The sequence below is a fragment of the Melospiza georgiana genome, chromosome 3, assembly GCF_028018845.1.
Source record: "Melospiza georgiana isolate bMelGeo1 chromosome 3, bMelGeo1.pri, whole genome shotgun sequence".
NCBI classification, from domain to species: Eukaryota; Metazoa; Chordata; class Aves; order Passeriformes; family Passerellidae; genus Melospiza; species Melospiza georgiana.
In genome coordinates this window covers 67,797,514-67,815,939 of record NC_080432.1, presented here as the reverse complement: position 1 = coordinate 67,815,939, position 18,426 = coordinate 67,797,514, and the positions used below count along the sequence as shown (strand labels likewise).

Genomic DNA, 18,426 nt, shown 5'->3' with positions numbered 1-18,426 from the left:
CAGTGATGAGCAAGAAGCCCACACAGCAGCACAGCATGGAAGACTACCAATAATACAGTAGCTGTAAGCATTAATGTCTTTTCTTTCTGTGAAAGACTTACAGACTAACATATTTTTCAATACAGCCACAGCATGCTTTCCCCTGTCCCTGAACTAATTACGCCTTTCAAGGAGAAGTAGACAAGCTGTATCTTTTACTAACAGGAGCATGCACATCAAAAACTATTAGCTGCAAAACACCAGAATGAAGATTTTAATTTTTAGGGAAACAGAAAAGATACAAACAAACAAGTCTGCCCACTCCCACACTACAACAAACAAATCTCTTAAACTACCTTACATATGGTAATATAAACCTTTTTTAATAGAGAGATAGCACTTACCCTTTCAAATAGGTATACCACCCCATCTCAATAAACTACCTTAAGTAGGTTTCTGTCACCTGTATCTTATTCTCATCAAGAAGATGAAGTTACCTATTTAAGGTGGGTTTATTCACACTACCACCTCAAAGACAAGTCAAGCCGAAAAATGAGGTGGTTTATGTATTTAATCTACTGGTTTTTTTCCCTCTATAATAAATGGAACTAAGATATAAAATGTTCAGTATATATATTCATTACAATGGAAAAAGAGCAGCTATTTTTAATTATTGTAACATTGTAATCTAAATATGCTAATAATTTAAAGTGTTTTAATTTTTCAGAACTTTTAAAGTATTGGTACCTCAATTATGAGCTCTTTTTGTTGTTACACAATTTGGAATTGGCTTAACTAATTTACCATCCAATATAAATGCATAAACTCAAGAAAATAAGGGGATCTAAAATGGAAAAGGAACTTAATTTTCTGTCTTTTCTCTCTTCCAGTGGTTGCAACTCCTTGACAGGAAAAGCTGAACCTTGTGTCAAGCCAGAGTCTAAGAGTTGTGGCTTTGGGTCTGCCACACTAAGGTCAAGAAGCATTTAAATGTGCAGAGTAATAAACTAGTACATCAAAAGATGCTTACTTAGGCTTGGTAGCACTTTCCACGGCTGGGATAAACAATCAGGATGGAATTATTTTTTCCTGATTTAAGTCTGCCCATGCTTATCAGTCAAGGAGGTGTCTGGCTGACATCACTGAAGTAATTCCAGTTCCTCAGGTGTTTTCAGAGCATCAGTTGTTGTTAGCAACTCATGTCTGAGGCAAGAAAAGTGCTGCATCTGCTCTGGGTGTCAAGGCAGTCTTAAGTCAGAGCTAAGTGGGTTCTTTTTCCTGGTTCTCTTCTAAGAAGTAGCAGCAAGCATTTGTCTTCTATAGACACTGCTGTGCACATTAATTATGTAGAATGAAAAAAAAAAGGGATTTTTTTCTCATGGGCACTTAGGCAGAGTGTGAGCTCCTCTCTTGTTTCTTGTGCCTAAGGAAGCTCTGACTCACTTTCACTTATTCTACCTTTTACTGAGGAAGCCTTTGTACTATTGTGATAGACTGGATGAAGAAAGATGTAGCTGAGGATGCACTCAAAAAGACAGAGAAAAAAGGCTGCCTTATTAAATCTTTCAAATACAGGCATTAAAGCTTTCAAATACAAGAGCAGTTCTGGAAAAGCCTTTCTGCTTGTTTTTTTTTCCTTCTTTTTTGTGTAAACTTTATTTATGACTATGTGGCTGTGTTGCAATTTTTCTGGTGTCTATCCCTCTAGAGCCAGGGTACTGCAGCTCCTCTGAGTCAACGAGAGCACCATCTCCATTTCCCATACTTCGTCATAAAAATTGCTGTGTTCAGGCTAAATCCCACTCCTTGTACAGTAGTCTAAATTTGCTAGTATTGGGCATTAATTTTCTTACCTATTCTAGGAGAGGCTTTTCAGGTAATTGCTCAGGTTTTGCAGGTAAGTATTTTTAGGGAACTGCCCGATAAGAGAATAGGAAAAAGGATAGACACTCAACAGAAACAGAGTGATCATACTGTAGTGTGTGTTCTTTACATCTTAGGTGTAAGATGTTTTGTTAAAACAACAATGCTTTTATTCTTAAAGCAGTATTTGCTCCATACCTTAATTTTGTGTGTCCAGAGATATGGACAGATTAAATCTCTCTCTTCTCTTCCCCCATGTCATCATCTTATATGCCTCCTTAGAAAAACTGATACAGTATTTCTCTTTTCCACAAAACCCAGTATTAACAGTATAGTTTAGAGTGAAGTAAGGACTTTTAACCTGGAAATGTAAGGTGTTACTTTATGGTTTTGAGAGTCATGTTTTTGGAGAGGAAGTGTATTACTAGTAATGATGCCTAAAAAACTATGCATCACTCTTTCAAGATAATAGATTTTAGCCATGTTAATAATAAATGCAAAATGCATGCAAGATGTTTTTTTCCTTTACTTGGTGGAGTAAAGCTTACCAGAAGTGGTCTCTGGACAGAAATGAGGTAGAATTAGTAATCTAAATATCATGATTTTTTTAACAGGTTTGGTTTGTTTGTATTTAACTACAGTCTAATTAGTGTTAACCTGCTTTCTGAAGTTGTTTTTCTTCTGTAGCATTTTCTTCTTTCCCCTTTTCTCCAGGTCTTCCTCAAATCTCAAAGTTCATATGTTGTGAAGGTATTAGAACAATATGTAATAAGTCACAGCAGATGAAAACTGAATACTAATTTCTTGGTTGGTAACTCTGTGTGAAGGATGGCACTGGAAACTTACCAAAATTTTAAGGACTACATCTAACTTGTGATAAAGAAACTGTGCACAATAGCATTTCTTGTACCTTCCTTATTAGAGGAACAGTTCTTGCTTGTTTTATTCTCACTAGCAACAGAAGCATGAAATCTAGCTTTGCCCATGACTGAATCCTTGTGTTCCAAGTCTAGCCAACCTTTCTTCAAATAGATTTGAAGAGAAATCCCAGGGAATTGTCAACATGAGTTACAGTCTTGCAGTCTGATCCTATAATTGGGTGCCACTTTGTTCCTTTCTGTAAAACTTCAGGGGATTGCTCAGATCCACCAACTCAGGCAGACAATTTGATGTTAGATTTGAGAATAATTATTGTAGTGACTTATTAGGACCAAATTTTTGCAATAAATGCTTTTTTTATTTGTTATGTTCTGGGAGTTTTTTTTTTCAGAGAGAATTCTAATATAAGAATAGCATGTTGAGTTAGGGATGTATTGTACTTCTTTTTCTCTTTCAAGAGTTGATTCCACTATGAATGTAGGAATCAGGCTTGTAGAAATTATCACCTACAGTTACTCAGCATGCTTAGAAGATCCAAATGCCATATATTACCTTTTTACTAGTTCATGAACATGTAGCTGTTAACTTAATTATTTTGGGAGTATATTTGGATAGGAGCATAGGCTTGTTCCCTTTTTATTGTTGCCTGCTGTCACATTTGTTACTAAAGAGTCTTCTTATATTTTGATTATTGTTGTCAGTTTTCTAGCATCAACTTGGTGGATGAACAACTTGTTGGGTATTGAACATAGAGAGAACTGGAGTTATGCTCTTTTATTTTTGTACTTAGATCATCATTTGCCATCCTTTGAAGAGAACTACCAGGCAGAAATGACTAGTGCCAGGGTTCCCTTTATTAGAATTAGTGTTTTAATTACAGGATTGTCAGACCTATTAAGCAAATATAGGTGCTATAGCTGGCAGACTTTATGCCTATGGTTATAATACACTTTATTCATGTATACCTCAGCCTAGTTACATTGTATGACCAATACGCCCTACCTGATGCTAAATCAGGGCGTACAGAATTGTATAAAGAAGTCTGAAAATTCACCAGTGCTTAAAATTAGGAGCTTTGAGAGGCCAAAATTAAGACTGGAGTCCTACCTCTGTGTGTTTTGTAAGAGGCAGTCATTTTCCTAGGCTTTAGGTAGCTTGTGACCGAACCATATTTACTCAGAATGCAACAAAAATTTAAAAAGACAAAACTAAGTCATTAAATTGAGAAAAATAATGAGTTTATAATGGCACTAATAAACTGCTAGGTTCCCATTTCATATGTATTTACACTTTGTTTCATTTCTCCATAAATTACTAGGAGGAGATAGGTGATTCGCCACTTGCATTTATTTGAGCAGAGCTCTGTATGAATGTGGTGATTGATGGGCAAAAGCTGAGTTCACAAGTTATGGTCCTCAGTATGCAAAGCACACTGGGGGCAAGTACATAAACTGAATAAAAATCAGCAAAAACTATAGCTGAAGTGCAAATCATATGCTAATAATCTGGCTTTGGTTTTGATGTGGCATATATAATCAGCATAGCATAGCAGCATGCAAGTAAAGGGAATCTTTTATTAATACAGATTGCTAGCAGAATAGTGGGGATTTTTTGTTTGTTTTTTAAAATCACTTCCACCAGTGGGAAAGGGTAGAGGGAGATAAAAAATATTGGCTAATGAACCAGCCACCTCTTTTCAGGTGGGTTGTTAAGGCTATGCTGTTGGGGGGAGATGCACGGATTTTTAGGAGAGCCGGGAGCGCAAATCCTGCTTCCAGATTAGTATTGCAAAGCGCTTGGAGCAAGCGCCGCGGGGAGTATGCGTGAAGCCCTCAGGGGTTGTGTGAGCAGGGGAACAAGGAATGCCGACCGCAGGGAAAGGAAAATTAATAAAACTTTTTAAAAATTGAAAATAAGAAAAGAGACCTGTGAGGACGGCCCAGGCTGCCCGAGGGAAGGCGCTTTCCTTTCCCGTCCCACCAGGTGGCGCCGTTGCGGCGTGGGAGCGGCGGGGCCGGCCGGGCCCTGAGGGGCGGCGGGGCCGGGGCCGGGGCGCTCTCCTGCCGGGGAAGGCACGGGCAATGCCGGGGCACTCTCCCCCGCCGGGGAAGGCACGGGCAATGCCGGGGCGCTCCCCTGCCGGGAGAGGCACGGGAAATGCCAGGGCTCTGGCAGCCAGCTGGGAGCACCGGCCTGAATCATAAGTAATGGTACCGCCCGACGCGTGCCGCTGTTAGGGGCGCAAAGGGCTGAGCTCGCTGTCGGGGCCTGCAGGTCTGCCTCCACGGGGAGCCGGGACTGCCTTGTAGGCTTTTGGGGCAGCAAGGGGAGGAAAAAACCCTTCAGGACTGTAACTGCAGAGCGAAAACACAAAAACATCTTTCGCCACCATCTTTTAGCGCTGCCGTCAGCGTTACTCAGCTGCCGGTCTGCGGCTGGATGAGTGAGGCCAGGGCTCGAGTTGAGGTGTCTGGTCCTGATGGCTCATGACGCTGTGATCATGCTCCAGAGAGTTGTTTGTCCTCCATGTGGTTTTTGAACAAAAGTTTGTGTCGTACTTCTTTCCCAACCAAAGCTGCAAAGAGACTACAGGCTGTGTCCCCAAAAAGTCAGGGGCCAGGAGCTAGGGCATTTTCAGACATTTAACCTGCGGAGTGTGACTGCTGGTGCAAATTTCCCTTTGGGGAATGCAGCTGTAAAGCTTTTGGTGAACACCACCAGCATGCCAGGAAAACTGTAGCTCAGGGAAAGCTTTCATCAGAAGCCACTTTCTCAGTATCTTCTATTTGAAGGACACAAGAATAAATCTTAGTACATCTTGTTACATGGATTTTAACACAGTTAAACCAAGACAAGGTTGCATTTGAAAACTATTTTAAACTTGGGAAAAAGTTAATACGTTAATAGTTTTTAGTTTTTTATGCTGTTTGTCTACTACATGCATTTGATTTCTCTCTGTACCATCCTTACAGTGATTCTATACTGGTCATTCAAGAGACTGATATTTTTGCAGATTGCAGGTTAGTTTATTCTCAATTTAATTATACCGGAATAGATACATATGAAGCTCAATACTCAGTTTGGTCAAGGTTTTCTGGCCAGCACATGTTTTGGGTTGCGTAAGAAGTTTTGAATTATATAATCTTGTTCTGTGAATTTTACAAGGTAAGTGTAAGACTGAGAAGTCTCACCTGGCTTATAACAGCAGCTGAGCTCTAGTCTGGAGAGATAAGCTACACTATTTGCATTTTGGTCTGGAGGATTTTGGGGAGGTGTGTTTTTAAAGCACTGTTACTAACATCACTTTGCTGTCGAACTGGAAAGCTCCACAAACACATCCGAAGCTTGTCTCTCTGCTGTGCCCTACTGTGCTCCTGAATGCCTTATTTAGCACCTTTTGAGTTATTTGGAATTAATGGGAGCAATTTTTTGATTAATGCATTCACATCAAGAGCAGATCTGACGATAACCAAATGTTCTTGGATGTTCATGTTCTTGTAGTGGCAAAACAGTTTTTCAATTGAGACACAGTATAGCAGTGTTAGTTTCTTAAGGCTTGCCCTTAAAGGCAGTGGCCACTGTAAAACACATCAGACTTGACAGGATGATTTCTGCCAGACAACATGATTTCCTCTAAGAATCAACAATTCAGCTCTTACAGCCACAAAGTCTTAAGAAAGCCAGTAAAGGGCTTTTGAATGCCTCATCTCGTAACTTCTGACCAATGTAAGATCTACTACCTGTTATTGCTTGGTAAATAAAAAAAACCTAATATTTTATTACACTGAGAGTCTTATAATAAGTGCATATAAAGTTTCTTAGTGTTTCCATCCTTGTAGCATTAATTTTTTGCCTGTATATCATAGTTCTATATGGAATTTAAAGGCTATATAGGCCACATACCTTTCATTATCTTACATTTTGGCTATAAATGCCCTTAGGAAGTCTAAATTAGAAGCCTGAAAGTTGAAGGTGGGGTATCCTAGGTACATAGGGATATCAAGCATGGCAATGCAATACATTGTTTGTAAAGGTATTTACTTAAAAAGGCTAGGTGGATTACAGGTTGTCCTGTAGCAAAGCTAAAGCAAACAGAGGCATTTGGAGTGTACTGAGAAGTCCATACCAGTGTTCCTACAGTGGCAATAATGAACATTTTGCTCTCTATCCCCAGCAATTCCATTAGTTCAGGCACCAGCAACCACTGTGACAGTGTGCTGTTCCAAATATTATCTTATGCATTCTTGGCTTTAATGCTCACAAGCAGGTGGTTGTCAGGGTTAACCAGGTGGGTGATTTCTGTACGGTTTCTGATCTGGCAAGCACACTCTTTAGGAAACTGCAGCTTCAAAAGTGTTAAGTATACTCAGGTGCTGAGCATTTCCCTTCCTGGATGGAGTTTACAAATAATTTTATGTTAGTTACTGTCTTGTGCTAGTTATGGGCCAAGAAATAACAGAGTGTAGGTCTGTGGACTCCTGCATCTTTTGGATAGGTGAAGGATTAAGAGGTATTATTAACCACTAGGCTTTAGGGGACAAAGGATTCTGCCCACACAGGAGGTGTTTTTCTTCCTGCCAAGCTCCATGTGTGCCATGCTGTCATCTGCTACACTGCAGATTTAGCTTACTCTCTTCTGCCTATGCTTTCAACATGGTTGACCTTCACACCCTGTGATTTTATTGTTTTTTTAATATCTTCTGTGCAATTTTATTTATTACATGTTTATGTTTTCTTTGTGAGCCTACACAGATAAGTCTCATTCTTGGAGGAGGTAGAAATGGATTCGCCATCATTCCTTTGCTATGTTCTGATTAATAATTCTTGCAGATGGTCTAACTAATGGCTTACCTAAACTAGTGAACATGTGCTCATGCCGAGCTTGAAAAATGTAGATAGTGTTGCCTAATAACATTCAAGAAGGACAATGTTTCCTCTGGTAGAATTTGAGCATTACACTCAAGAGATCACTTTTTAAAACTTGTTTTATCCTAACCATACCCATCCTAACCTATCCTAACCTATAACTGAATAGAGTAATTTTTTTCTAGGGCATCTGGAGAGAAATCTAATGATTCATAGAAAAAGCTAACTGCCAGGTCAGGAACATATACTATTACAAAATAGAGTTAATAGTGTAAATAGCAAATATTATCATTACAGTATCTATTTTCAGTAAACACATTGAAATGGGAACACACAAGTATGCAGAAAACATAGTTATGTAAGTTTCTTCTGCAACAGTTGTAAGTAGCTAATGCATTTTGGTTTTTTTCCTGCCAGGGTTTTCCTTCTCATCCTGGGGTAAGGTGGTGGCTATTTAAAATTCCTTGGACTTTTGTGCTGGCCCACACCTTATGTGTGTGTATGAAATTATCTCTGTTCTGCTTGTTCCCATTTAACGTTTCCAGTGCAAAGCTTTCATTGACTGAGCTGTTCTTTTCTAAGTGATGAGCATGCTTTTAGAAAGAAAACAGACTTTCTGTATGGTTTGTGCCAGCATGGACTTCTGGTGTCTCCTATTGCAGTGTAAATTGTTAATGAGCTGAGTCTCACTGTCCAAGATCTACCAGAGGAAAGTGTAAGGAAATGATTTACTTTTCTAACTGTAGTTACTCTTTATTGAAATGCAAAGGATGACACAATAACTCCATTTCTTTAGACCAAAAAAAGTGCCAATGATATGACTGCAATGAGGTCATAACTTGACAGAAAAGAAGATCTGAAACTGGGAAAGTCAGGCTTAGCAGCTGAATGTGATGAAAGAACTGTCAGAGTGATAGGGAGGCATATTTCTTCTCTGTGGAATATCTTCCTTGAAAGCCTTTTTTATTTGTAGTCAGTTAGACATTGAAGATGTTTAGGTTTAATCAGTATTAAATAAACCTTGGCTACTCCTTCATTTCTGGCCTTCTGCAGACTGAGGCTTAGGCAGCTATCACAGTACAGGTGCATGAGGTGAGTCTGGACCAACCACTGCAGAAAAATGTGTCCAGTTCCATAAATACCTGGGGCAAAGACCTGTGCCTAGGAGATCTGCCTACTGATTTTATTGTCTTTGTCGTGGTATTTTTTGATTTAGAAAGTGATCTTAATCATTGGCTAAAATTTTGATTTCAAGTCTTTGTAGATTTCTAATATAATGAGTGTGATGTTCTAAATCTAAAATGTTGAGGTCAAAGCAAAGTAAAAAAGATTGATCCAAAATTGCTCACTTTCCTATGTAATTTGCTAGAGACAGAAAAGAGACATTATGGAAATCACTCTTAGTGTATTGTGCTCAGTTTTGTTATGCTGGTTTAGCAGAAAGGGAGAAATAATTCTGCTTTTGCAGCCTTATCATTGCAAGTTGGAAATTTAAGCTGTATGGCAGGAGAGAAAAAGTAGCAGTATGCAAAGGAATGGCCCAAATTGCTGGTTATGGACTGCCCTCATTGTAGCCTGTATGTAAAAAGCCAGCTGGTAAACACTGTCTGTAAGTATAATTGTTCTCTGTTGATCATCTCTAATGTTCTTACTTCAGGTTTTTGACCCTATATTTGCTTGATTCTCTACAAGCAGTACTCCAAATAAGGAGTCTTCTGCTGTTTATTATGTCTGAAATTTATTAATGAATCATCCTTGAGTTGTCCTTGAATTAGCTAAGTATATTTTAGAAAGTTTTAGTTTTTACCAAATTCATCAAGAATTCTTTAGATTGAATTCTTCAAGGCAATTTGAGTATAAAACATATGTTTTTATAAACATATCTACTGAAATTTTTTTTCCTAATTTCAGCTTCCCTTAAACAATAAATGGATATGTTTGTAGTTGGAATTTACTGTAAAACATTTCTTATGTCTTCTGTGATATTTGCAAGCTAAAATCTAGTGGGTTTTCTATCCTTGTACTTCTGCTGTTACATTAAAATTATGCAAGCATCGCTTCTGTAAAATCATTGTCTGGCCTTTATTTTAAAAGAATTGCCTTGTTAGGAGCAGAACGAAATGTAACTATGCAGCTGTAGGAAACAATGGTTGTTCTACCTTGTAATTGTACACTACAATCAATAAACAGGATGCCAGAGCTCAAGCTTCAGGATTAGAAGCCCACACAGAATAAGAAAACATTAGTAAATGCTTTCTGGCTAAGCTTATTAGAAATGCCACAGTTGGTGTGACTTGTACTGCCAGCACGCTTTAGCATCAGGTTATCCAAACCTCCTATGGGCAAGTCTGAGAAATGTTACTTGAAGGTAATTTCCAAGACTTTGTTCTCCTTTCCTGATTAAAGCAGTTTGCTTTGACATCAACAGAGATTTATAGAGTGTGCCTCCAGGAGAAGTAGCTGGCCTGTAAATTAAAGCTCCAAATGCTTTTTTCAATAAAGTTGTTTTGAGGTTGTTTCTGTGCTGTTGTGGAGAGAGTGTCTGACACCATCATGCTTGCATAAGTACAAGAGTCAGTCAAGCTTGACAAGAAGGAACTGCATGGTGAACTAACTGGAGCTCCAAACTGTCAGGCTATCATGAGTAACATGTGGTTACAAATGATTCAAAAGTTCTCTTTCAACCTCTGAAATTTTTAAAATTTGAAAAGGAGCTCCTTATGTGAACATATGTCTGTAACAAACTTAGGAAAAGTTCAACATAAGATTTATTTCCATACTTTTTTTCTTACAGTTTAAACTTTTAAAATGGTTATAGAGGTTAAGAGGACTGAAAATGCAAATGAAAGAGAAAGATGAGATAGAGTTAGTGAAGAAGGACAGAGGGGAGAAATGAGTTCCATTTCAGAAAAAATGTAAGATAATTTTTGAAATGCACTGAAAATTTAAGTAGAAACAGGCAGAGGAAAAATAAGTAGAAATGGTGAAATGGTGCATGGAGGATGACTTGTAGCTGTGCATTCAAAAAAAATTGTGGAGCTAGTACGAGGAAAACTGAGTGATATTCTCTCACCTGAAGCTAAGTTACTAATAACAGATCTATTTTTCTCTGTTCTCTGTCAACTGGAACACCAGTTCTCCCTCCAGACACTTCCATGTGGTTTCCTCTGCTGAGAGGAAACAGGGAACTGCTTACTTGGATGACAGCTTTTTTAAGGGCATTTGCCAGCATGACACTTGTTTGACCTATTGAGTCTCTATTTGGACTTGTCTGAAATAGGAAAAAAAGCAAGCATACCTATTTTATCTTCTCTTATGGGGGGAGGGGGGGAATAACAGGAGACTAAAGATGTATTCAGTCCTGCTTTTCCATCAGAATTGCAAACCTAGGTGTTTGTACCCACACAGGAAGTGTGCCCCATCATTGCAAACCCCTCTTATAATTCATTGAGATGTTGGGAAGCAAGTGGGATTTCACCTGCAGAACTAATGTTTCTGGTATGAGTTTGATCAGTTGTGCAGAGCACTGGAACTGCAGAAAGCTTGTGCTGTGCAGGAAGCTGGTGCTTACTCTGCTGTGCAGCACAATGAGAACTCTGCTGGCTTTGGTATGTCAGGAGTGATACCGAGTCACTGAACTAGAGAGCCTTGCAGGGCAAGGCCACCTTGCCCCAAAATAAATGAGTGTTTCAACAGTAACACTGTTTCAATGTTACATGATTTGTATGTTTTCTTAATTAGACCATGTAAATATAATCGGAGATGTTTTTTACAGTATTCATTCTGTAGCCTATTTCTCATTCTTGGGTGACAGCTGGCTCCTTTTGAGATCAGGGATGTAATGTGGCTGCTCTTCTCCTTTCTACTGCTGGAATTAAAAAGGGCTGTTAAAAGCTTTTGCTACCTCAATATTTTAAATGGTAAAAATAGTTGTTTAAATGTTTATTACAGACCTACAGAAAGCAAGCTTAAAATGGGGGGGGGAGCCACGTTGTTTCAAATTCAGGCTCTGCTTTTGAGGTCAAGGCTTTGTGCATGTATCTCTAAGTGAAAATCCTACCCCTCCTTCTTTGGCTTTTCCTTTATTGGAATAACTTCTATGCTTCTGGAGAAAATATTCCTGAAAAGCAACTGAGTGGGAGTTTGTGATCACTTTGAAGTCAATTTCATAACCTTGTTTAAAAAGTTTCTGCAGTGTGGAATTCCATCCATTTTGCTAGGGAAAACTAGGCTTGCTTCAATTTCACCTAAAAGGGAAATTAGCAGATCCTGGAGGACTGTTTGTAACTGCAGTACTTCAGTAAGCTTTCCAGAGGAGTACAAGATAAATAGTTACAGCAGTTCCTCTTGTAGTACAATGAGTACCCTGTAAAGCCTTCACAATGATTTGAATTGAGTTGTCTCTTCATATTTTATTTACTCTTAACTCCCACAGAAAAAAATAAAAATAAAAATAAAAAACAAAAAAACCCCAACAAAAACAGAAAAGCAACCTAACCCCCAAACAAATTTAAAAAGCCCCAAATAAAACAAAACCTGAAAGAGAAACAGAGGCCTTGTCCCTCCTGGTAAACCTAGTGTACTTCTCCTGAATCACCTGTGAAGAGGGGCTGCCAGAAGGCAGCGCTGAACGCTGTAGTTGGTAGAGTATCAGTGCCACTCCGATTAGAAGGGACCTGGGGAGCCTGGCTAGTCCAGGCTCTGGCTCAAAGCAGGGTCAGGCTGTGATCTCTGAGTAGCCTACTAAGGTCCTTATCCCAAGGAACTTCATAAAGGGCTAGAGACTGCACAGCCTGTCTGGAACACCTACCCCACTGCTTGGCCATCTTCACAACCAAAACATTTTTCTTGGGTTGTGTCAGAAACTCCCCTGCTTTAAATGAAGACTACTACCTCTTGACCTCCTGCTGTGTAGGAGGTCTGCAAAGAATTTTATTCCGTTGTTTAAAAACAATCAAACGCCATTGAGCCTTAGTCAGACATTTTACTTTGCGGGCGTTGGGTGTCCTTCCTACTCCCTGGCCATCTGGGCTTTTTTTCAGTCTGAACAGACAGAGTCCTCTCATCCTAGCAAGGTATTTGCTCGTTTCCTGACCCTCATGGTGGCCTGATGCTGCAGCAAGGCTGGTTGCTAGAGATGGGCTTTTTTCTTAAGTAAGACTGTTGGGGGTAAGATGGGAGGAACTTCCAATTCCTTTAATAAAAAGACTTAGTAATTTCTCTTGTTCCTGTAAGAATGGAGCTGTAGGATTCCAGGTCTCCCTCCAGTGTTGGGTTTATCTTAATTTGTTACCTTGTTTGTTGAATCAAGCCCACTTGAGTTTGAAGTCCCTGACTCAGGCCTGAAGAGGGATTTTCACTGTCCATGAAGAGTCTTTGTGGCTCCAGCCTGAGAGGCACTTTGGAGACCATCAAGGCACATCCAGAGCCTTACCTAGAGCTGTGGCTGGAAATAATGGAATGCAATTCAGATGGGAACTGTCATATCTCTACTGCGTCAGTAGAGTTGAAAGGACATAACCAAGCAGGGAAAAGCAGCAACAAAAGACAAACCTAAGTTTTCATCTTCAGTGCTTCTGAGACCCTGGAGGCTCTTCCTAGCAAAGGTGAGTCATGCGGTGGTTTTGTGTTTGAGGGAACAAAAATCTGTGCCCTGGAAGAAAGTCCTCCTGTTGGACAGAGCTGCTCCTGCTGGGATTTCTCAGCTAAGGAAAGTGTTTGTGCTTCAGGGAGAGGCAGGTGCTCGGCCGGTCTGGCATGGTGTTGGGGGCATGGGGAAGTGAGGTCTATCCGAAACTTAACCTGACAAGATGCCCTGGGTAGTCAAACAGAAATGCCTTAACGTCTGTTGGTGGGTTTGGAGACTTTTTGGTGTGGAATTGTTGAGTTGTAATATTCATGCAGTAAGTGCACTGAGGCTTGGGACTGATTTGCATTACGATTGCCTGGGTTTTCGCCTTTCCTCTTGAAAAATAGTACTGATTGCCAGTGGGCTTATCGAATTAAGAATTGTTTTGCCCTCCTACGCCTCGCTGATTCTTTTTCCCACTGCCTTCTTTCAAGCCTGCATGCCGTTTCCAGTTTCGCCGGCGGGCCTTGCTGCGGAGAGAGGGAGGCTCAGCGGCCCGGGCGTGAGGAGGCGAACGGTTCGGGGATCTGGAAACGGCGAAAAGGGCGCCTCAGGAACTCCTCGATTCGCCCTCCGGTGACGAAACGAGCGGCATTTAACACCTCGTTCCCGTAACCCTTTCCTCGCCGCCCGCTGCGGGAGGCGGAGCAGAGGGAGGAGAGCGGGCGGGCCGGACGCGGCGCCATCCCAGCAGCGCCCGTGCGGCGCGGCGCTGCGGGCGCTGCCCGGCAGGGGGCGCTGTAGCCGCCTGCGCCGCTCCGGCGCTGCACTGCGAGGAGCCCCCGCGTGTCCGCCATATTGGCGCCCGCGCCGCAGCCGCCGCGCGTTGTTCCTCCATCTCCTGCCGGCGCGGCCGCCCGGAGCCGAGCGCGGGAGGGAGGGAAGGAGAGAGGGAAGGGAACGCCGGCGCCGCCGGGCGGGAAGCGGGGCGAGGAGGAGACGGAAACGACCGGGGCCCGCGTCCCCCCGCGCCCGCCCCCTGCGCCACCCGCCATGGAGAGGAGGCCGGGCGGCCCCTGAGCGAGGAGCGCACGCACGCACGGACCGAGACTTGCCCCCGCCCGGCCCGGCCCGGCGCGGCCGCCATCAGCGGAGAGAAGCCGCCCGGCTCCCGCCTCCGCCGCGACATGGAGGCTGTGAAAGCCTTTAACAGCGAGGTGTGTAACCCCCTGCCGGCGGCCTCCCCTCCTCGGGGCCGGGGAGCGGGCGGGGCTCCGGGCCTGGCGCATTCCCTGCCCCCTCCTCGCAGTGGGGAAGCTGCGGGATCTGGGGCAGCTCCGGGAGGCCCAGGGGTGCGGGAGCGCTCCCGCAGGCCGGCCCGGGGCTCCCCCCGCGTCGGGCGGGAAAGGGCCGTTGTCGCCGTCCCTGGGAAGCGGGAGGGTGGGGAGGGTAATGGAGACATCCCCCTCCCCCCCAGCTTCTTCCGCCGTGAAGCTGGGGGCGGCTGAAGGGGAAGAATAGATCTGGCGGCGGGCTGGAGGAAGAGGAGGACGCGTGAGGAGACCGAGGAAGAGGAGGAGAAGGAGGTCTCTTCCCTGCGCCTGGCCTGCGCTGGGGCGGGTGATGCCCGGCCAACTTCAGCCAGCGGCCGAGGAGGCTGCGCTGGGCGGCGGGGGGGTCCAGGCCCGCCGGGCACGGGGACTGTGCCCTTCCACGCCTTCCCTCGTCTCTCCTGCCGCCCTCTTCCTCCTCGCGTGAGTGTCCGAACCTCGCCAGCGCGCACTTTTAACACCTCTTGCTGCTGAGCTTTAAATCTGGGTAAAGGAATACAAAGGCATTGGAGATTCGTCTCCGTGTTTGAGTCGTATATTCGCAGTGGTCGGGATGGAGTCAGACATTCCCTACATGCTGCACAGAGCTCAGATCCTGCACTGAAGCACTGTGCAGAGAGCAGGCTATGGAACCCAAGAACACATACATACATACATACATACATATAGGCTGAGGTGTTCATATTGCACCTGGCTTCTCTTTTGTGCTGAGAGCCAATGTTTATTTTATTGCAAGATGGTTCTTGTGGCAACTCTTTGTTTCTGTCATTATGAAAGTATCATTTGTATTTTGAAGTTAATGTACGAGCAAGAAAAACAAATACATATTTTTCTTACCAAGTCCTACATTTTACAAAGTAGTTTTTAACTTATGTTGACCTTAGATAGTATCGTCATTCGTTACAATGTATACTTCTAGAGACTGCTCTCATGCTGAAGCTCCCAGTTGCTCTCTCGCTAGTCCCAGCAGGGATGTAGTACAGTTTGAATAGTTTTAAGTAATGCTGTTTCATTTGACCTGTGGTGGAACAGTGTGGCAACCATGTAGTTGTTTCTACGAGCACAGTAAGATAGATTTCTAAAATGAGCAGGTACTCTCCAGTAACACTTGTACAGCTCTAACCTAGATGTGCAGTTCTAGATGTTGCACTTTATGCAATTTGAATTCTTAAGTAGATTAATAAGCACATTGTGGCCACTAGAAGAAAATAAACACTATAAAATTTTATTCCTATGTTATTACTTGATTGGCATGTGTGCTGTATTGTTATGCAGAGAAAAGCAAGAATGGTCACAAAACCAGAAGACCATAAGTTGTTCAGAACATTTTCCTGCTATATACCTATCAGTAGGAGCAGAAGTCTTGCTCTTCATGTTGAAAAACAGCTTCTGACTGACCTGCTGAGCACTTGGGTATAAGTACTGTAAAAATAAGTCTGAGACTTAAGGTGGCAGCTGTGCTGAAGAGGAGAGCTTTAGATTATGCCTTAGATTTTCTAAATGCTTAAAAATGGTAGATAGTAGGTTCTTGGAAAAGGAAATGCAGATCTGACAGTGTCATTTTAACCAACTTAGCTGCTATGGTATAAACAGACAGTATGTCTGATTTGACCTCTGTATTTGAATGCTGGGCTACAATGATGGGAAGGTTTTAAAGATGCCATGACTAAACAAACCCTGATCCTGGAAGTAAATGGTACCAGACTTGCTACAGTTAAAGAATCCCATGTGTCATTGCTAGCCACTCTTAACACCTCTGTACCCAGTGCAGAACTGAACTTTAATTTAACTTTCTGTCATTTTCTCTGGTTGAATTTGCCTATACACTCTTTGCAATTTAGAACTGTGAAATGATCACTAAATATGTGAATTAGCTAAAGTGTATGAGTCTATTTATTGCTGTTCTTAAATAGTTTTGATTCATTTACAAAATATTGGTTGTAAATATTACTTGTAAAGTCCTGTTCTTTGTTTATATTATGTTTTAAGGTCATGTTAAACTCCAGAACTGACGTCTGAGTCCTGTTTTAGAGTTTTTTGGCTTAAAATAGATGTAAATTAAATTTAGCAGCAGATGGGACAGAGTAAATTGTATAAAAACTTTTACCATACTTTTTCTTATGCAGTTTGCATTCAGTTAATGATTTTACAACAGTTTATGTAACTTACTGGTGAAAACCAGATGATGCTTTAGAAGGAGAATTTCAATACATTTAAACACTCAAGTTTGCAGGTTGATTTTTTTTGTTTGGTTTTTTTAAAGGAAGGAGTTGTGTTTGGATTCTGCAGTGAAGCTAAAATAAAGGCAGCTATCCATCTAGGGAGTACAGCTAACTCCAGAATTGAACGTGAGCTGAGCAATATCTTGTATTGTGACTATCCTACATGGCAGTCAGGATTGAAGTGCTTAGAATGGGCTTGTCATTAATTTGATTAGAAAGAAGAATTCCAAGTTTATTTGAACAGTAATAATGGAGGCTATTGTGGAAAGCTGTTCAATGTCTGGTAGTACTGTCTGTGCTGTACCTTGTACATATAAAATTAGCCCTAACATTTTAAGTCTTGGGAAAGGTAAATTTAAAGCTAAGAAATAGTCAAGCTCCTAAATAAAACATGCTCAGGATTGTTTTCATGTAATGGTTGACATTTTACTATTTGATTAAAACTGCTTGGCAACTGGAAATTGGAATAATATATGACTGACTTAGTGTAGAGTTGAGGTAATTGGCAATGTTTTGTACCACAGAGTTTATAATTTGCTACAGTTGGCACTACCAAGGCTTACCACTGCAGAGCCACTTTCCTCCAGGCCTCAGTTTAGGCCCTGAGATTTTTCAGAAAAGCACAAAATCATATTCAAGAACAGGTCCTGACAGAAGAAAATGAGTCAAGTATTTAAAATTCTCTATATGTTCTATAACGCGTATTTTGTTGAAGAGGACTTGAAATGGACTGGAGGCAAGCATGTGTATCGTCACAGTTAAAGTGCTTAGATGACAGTGATTTAATTGCAGAAGTATATAATTAAAATTCAGTATTTGTTACATTTGTTCAGTGTTAAAGTCCTGTTGTCATCATCAACTCTAGCTGGCCATTGTCATGTTGCTTTCAGGTACTGGTCTTGAAGTTAATTTTGAGTGGAGCTATACTGCACAGAGTTTTCTTGCTATACTTGTCCTTTTTGCAGTGGCAAGCCAAATTATTTTTCACTTTGTAATATCAAGACTGTGTGGAAAAAGAAGAGCAATGGATGTTTTAATTCTAAAACACATTTAATTATTTTAAAATTTATTTCTGTGTTAACATGTAGAATAAATATAAATAGTTTTGAAGTCAAATAGTCACAGGATTGTAATTTATTTTAGGGGGAATAGAGATCACAAATTCATTTTTAAGTGCAATACAAACTGAATATTTGAAGTTGTGCTTTGTTTAGCCATACTAACTGCATCTGTAAGAATTAAATAATAGGAATCTTGAAAAGACAGAGCAAACTCAACTTAGATATTTATTTCTTTTAAAAAGTAGTAGTTCACTGATCTGGTTCAATTAAACATAGCATTTCTAATAATTTAAAGTTTGTCAATACCTTTACTAACATACAGGCACATATCATGTATGAGCTCCATCAAGTCTTGCTGTTCATGATGTTTACTGATGTTTTTGGTTTTTCATTCTCTTTAAAAAAAAACCCCAAAAATAGCTCTTGCATAAGCTGTGCATGCTTTGGTCAAATAATTGAATATTGTTTTCATTTTGAGTAGCTGAGACTGGTACTTGCATCCTTGATTTACAGCCATTTAGAAGGTCAGTAGTGGTAAAACCTACTCAGGAGAGTTAGATAGCATATCTAGATTTGGAATTTACATTGTTGAATCCAGTGCACAATAGTTGTTATCGTCCAGTGCCACAAATTTCAGCTGTATTTGTATTTGTCAG

The 18,426-nt window shown here is 41.2% G+C and overlaps 1 protein-coding gene across 5 annotated transcripts in view; it reads left to right on the top strand.

The window, feature by feature from the left end:
- The first annotated feature begins 14,032 nt into the window (after positions 1-14,032).
- The window catches only part of SCAF8 (SR-related CTD associated factor 8), a 153,281-nt gene continuing 148,887 nt past the window's right edge, over positions 14,033-18,426 (top strand). For all 5 annotated transcript variants that reach the window (XM_058020795.1, XM_058020796.1, XM_058020797.1 and 2 more), the window contains exon 1: positions 14,033-14,373. In XM_058020795.1, the coding sequence (XP_057876778.1) occupies positions 14,344-14,373 (30 nt within the window). In that variant the 5' untranslated portion in view covers positions 14,033-14,343. The remainder of the gene's footprint in view (positions 14,374-18,426) is intronic.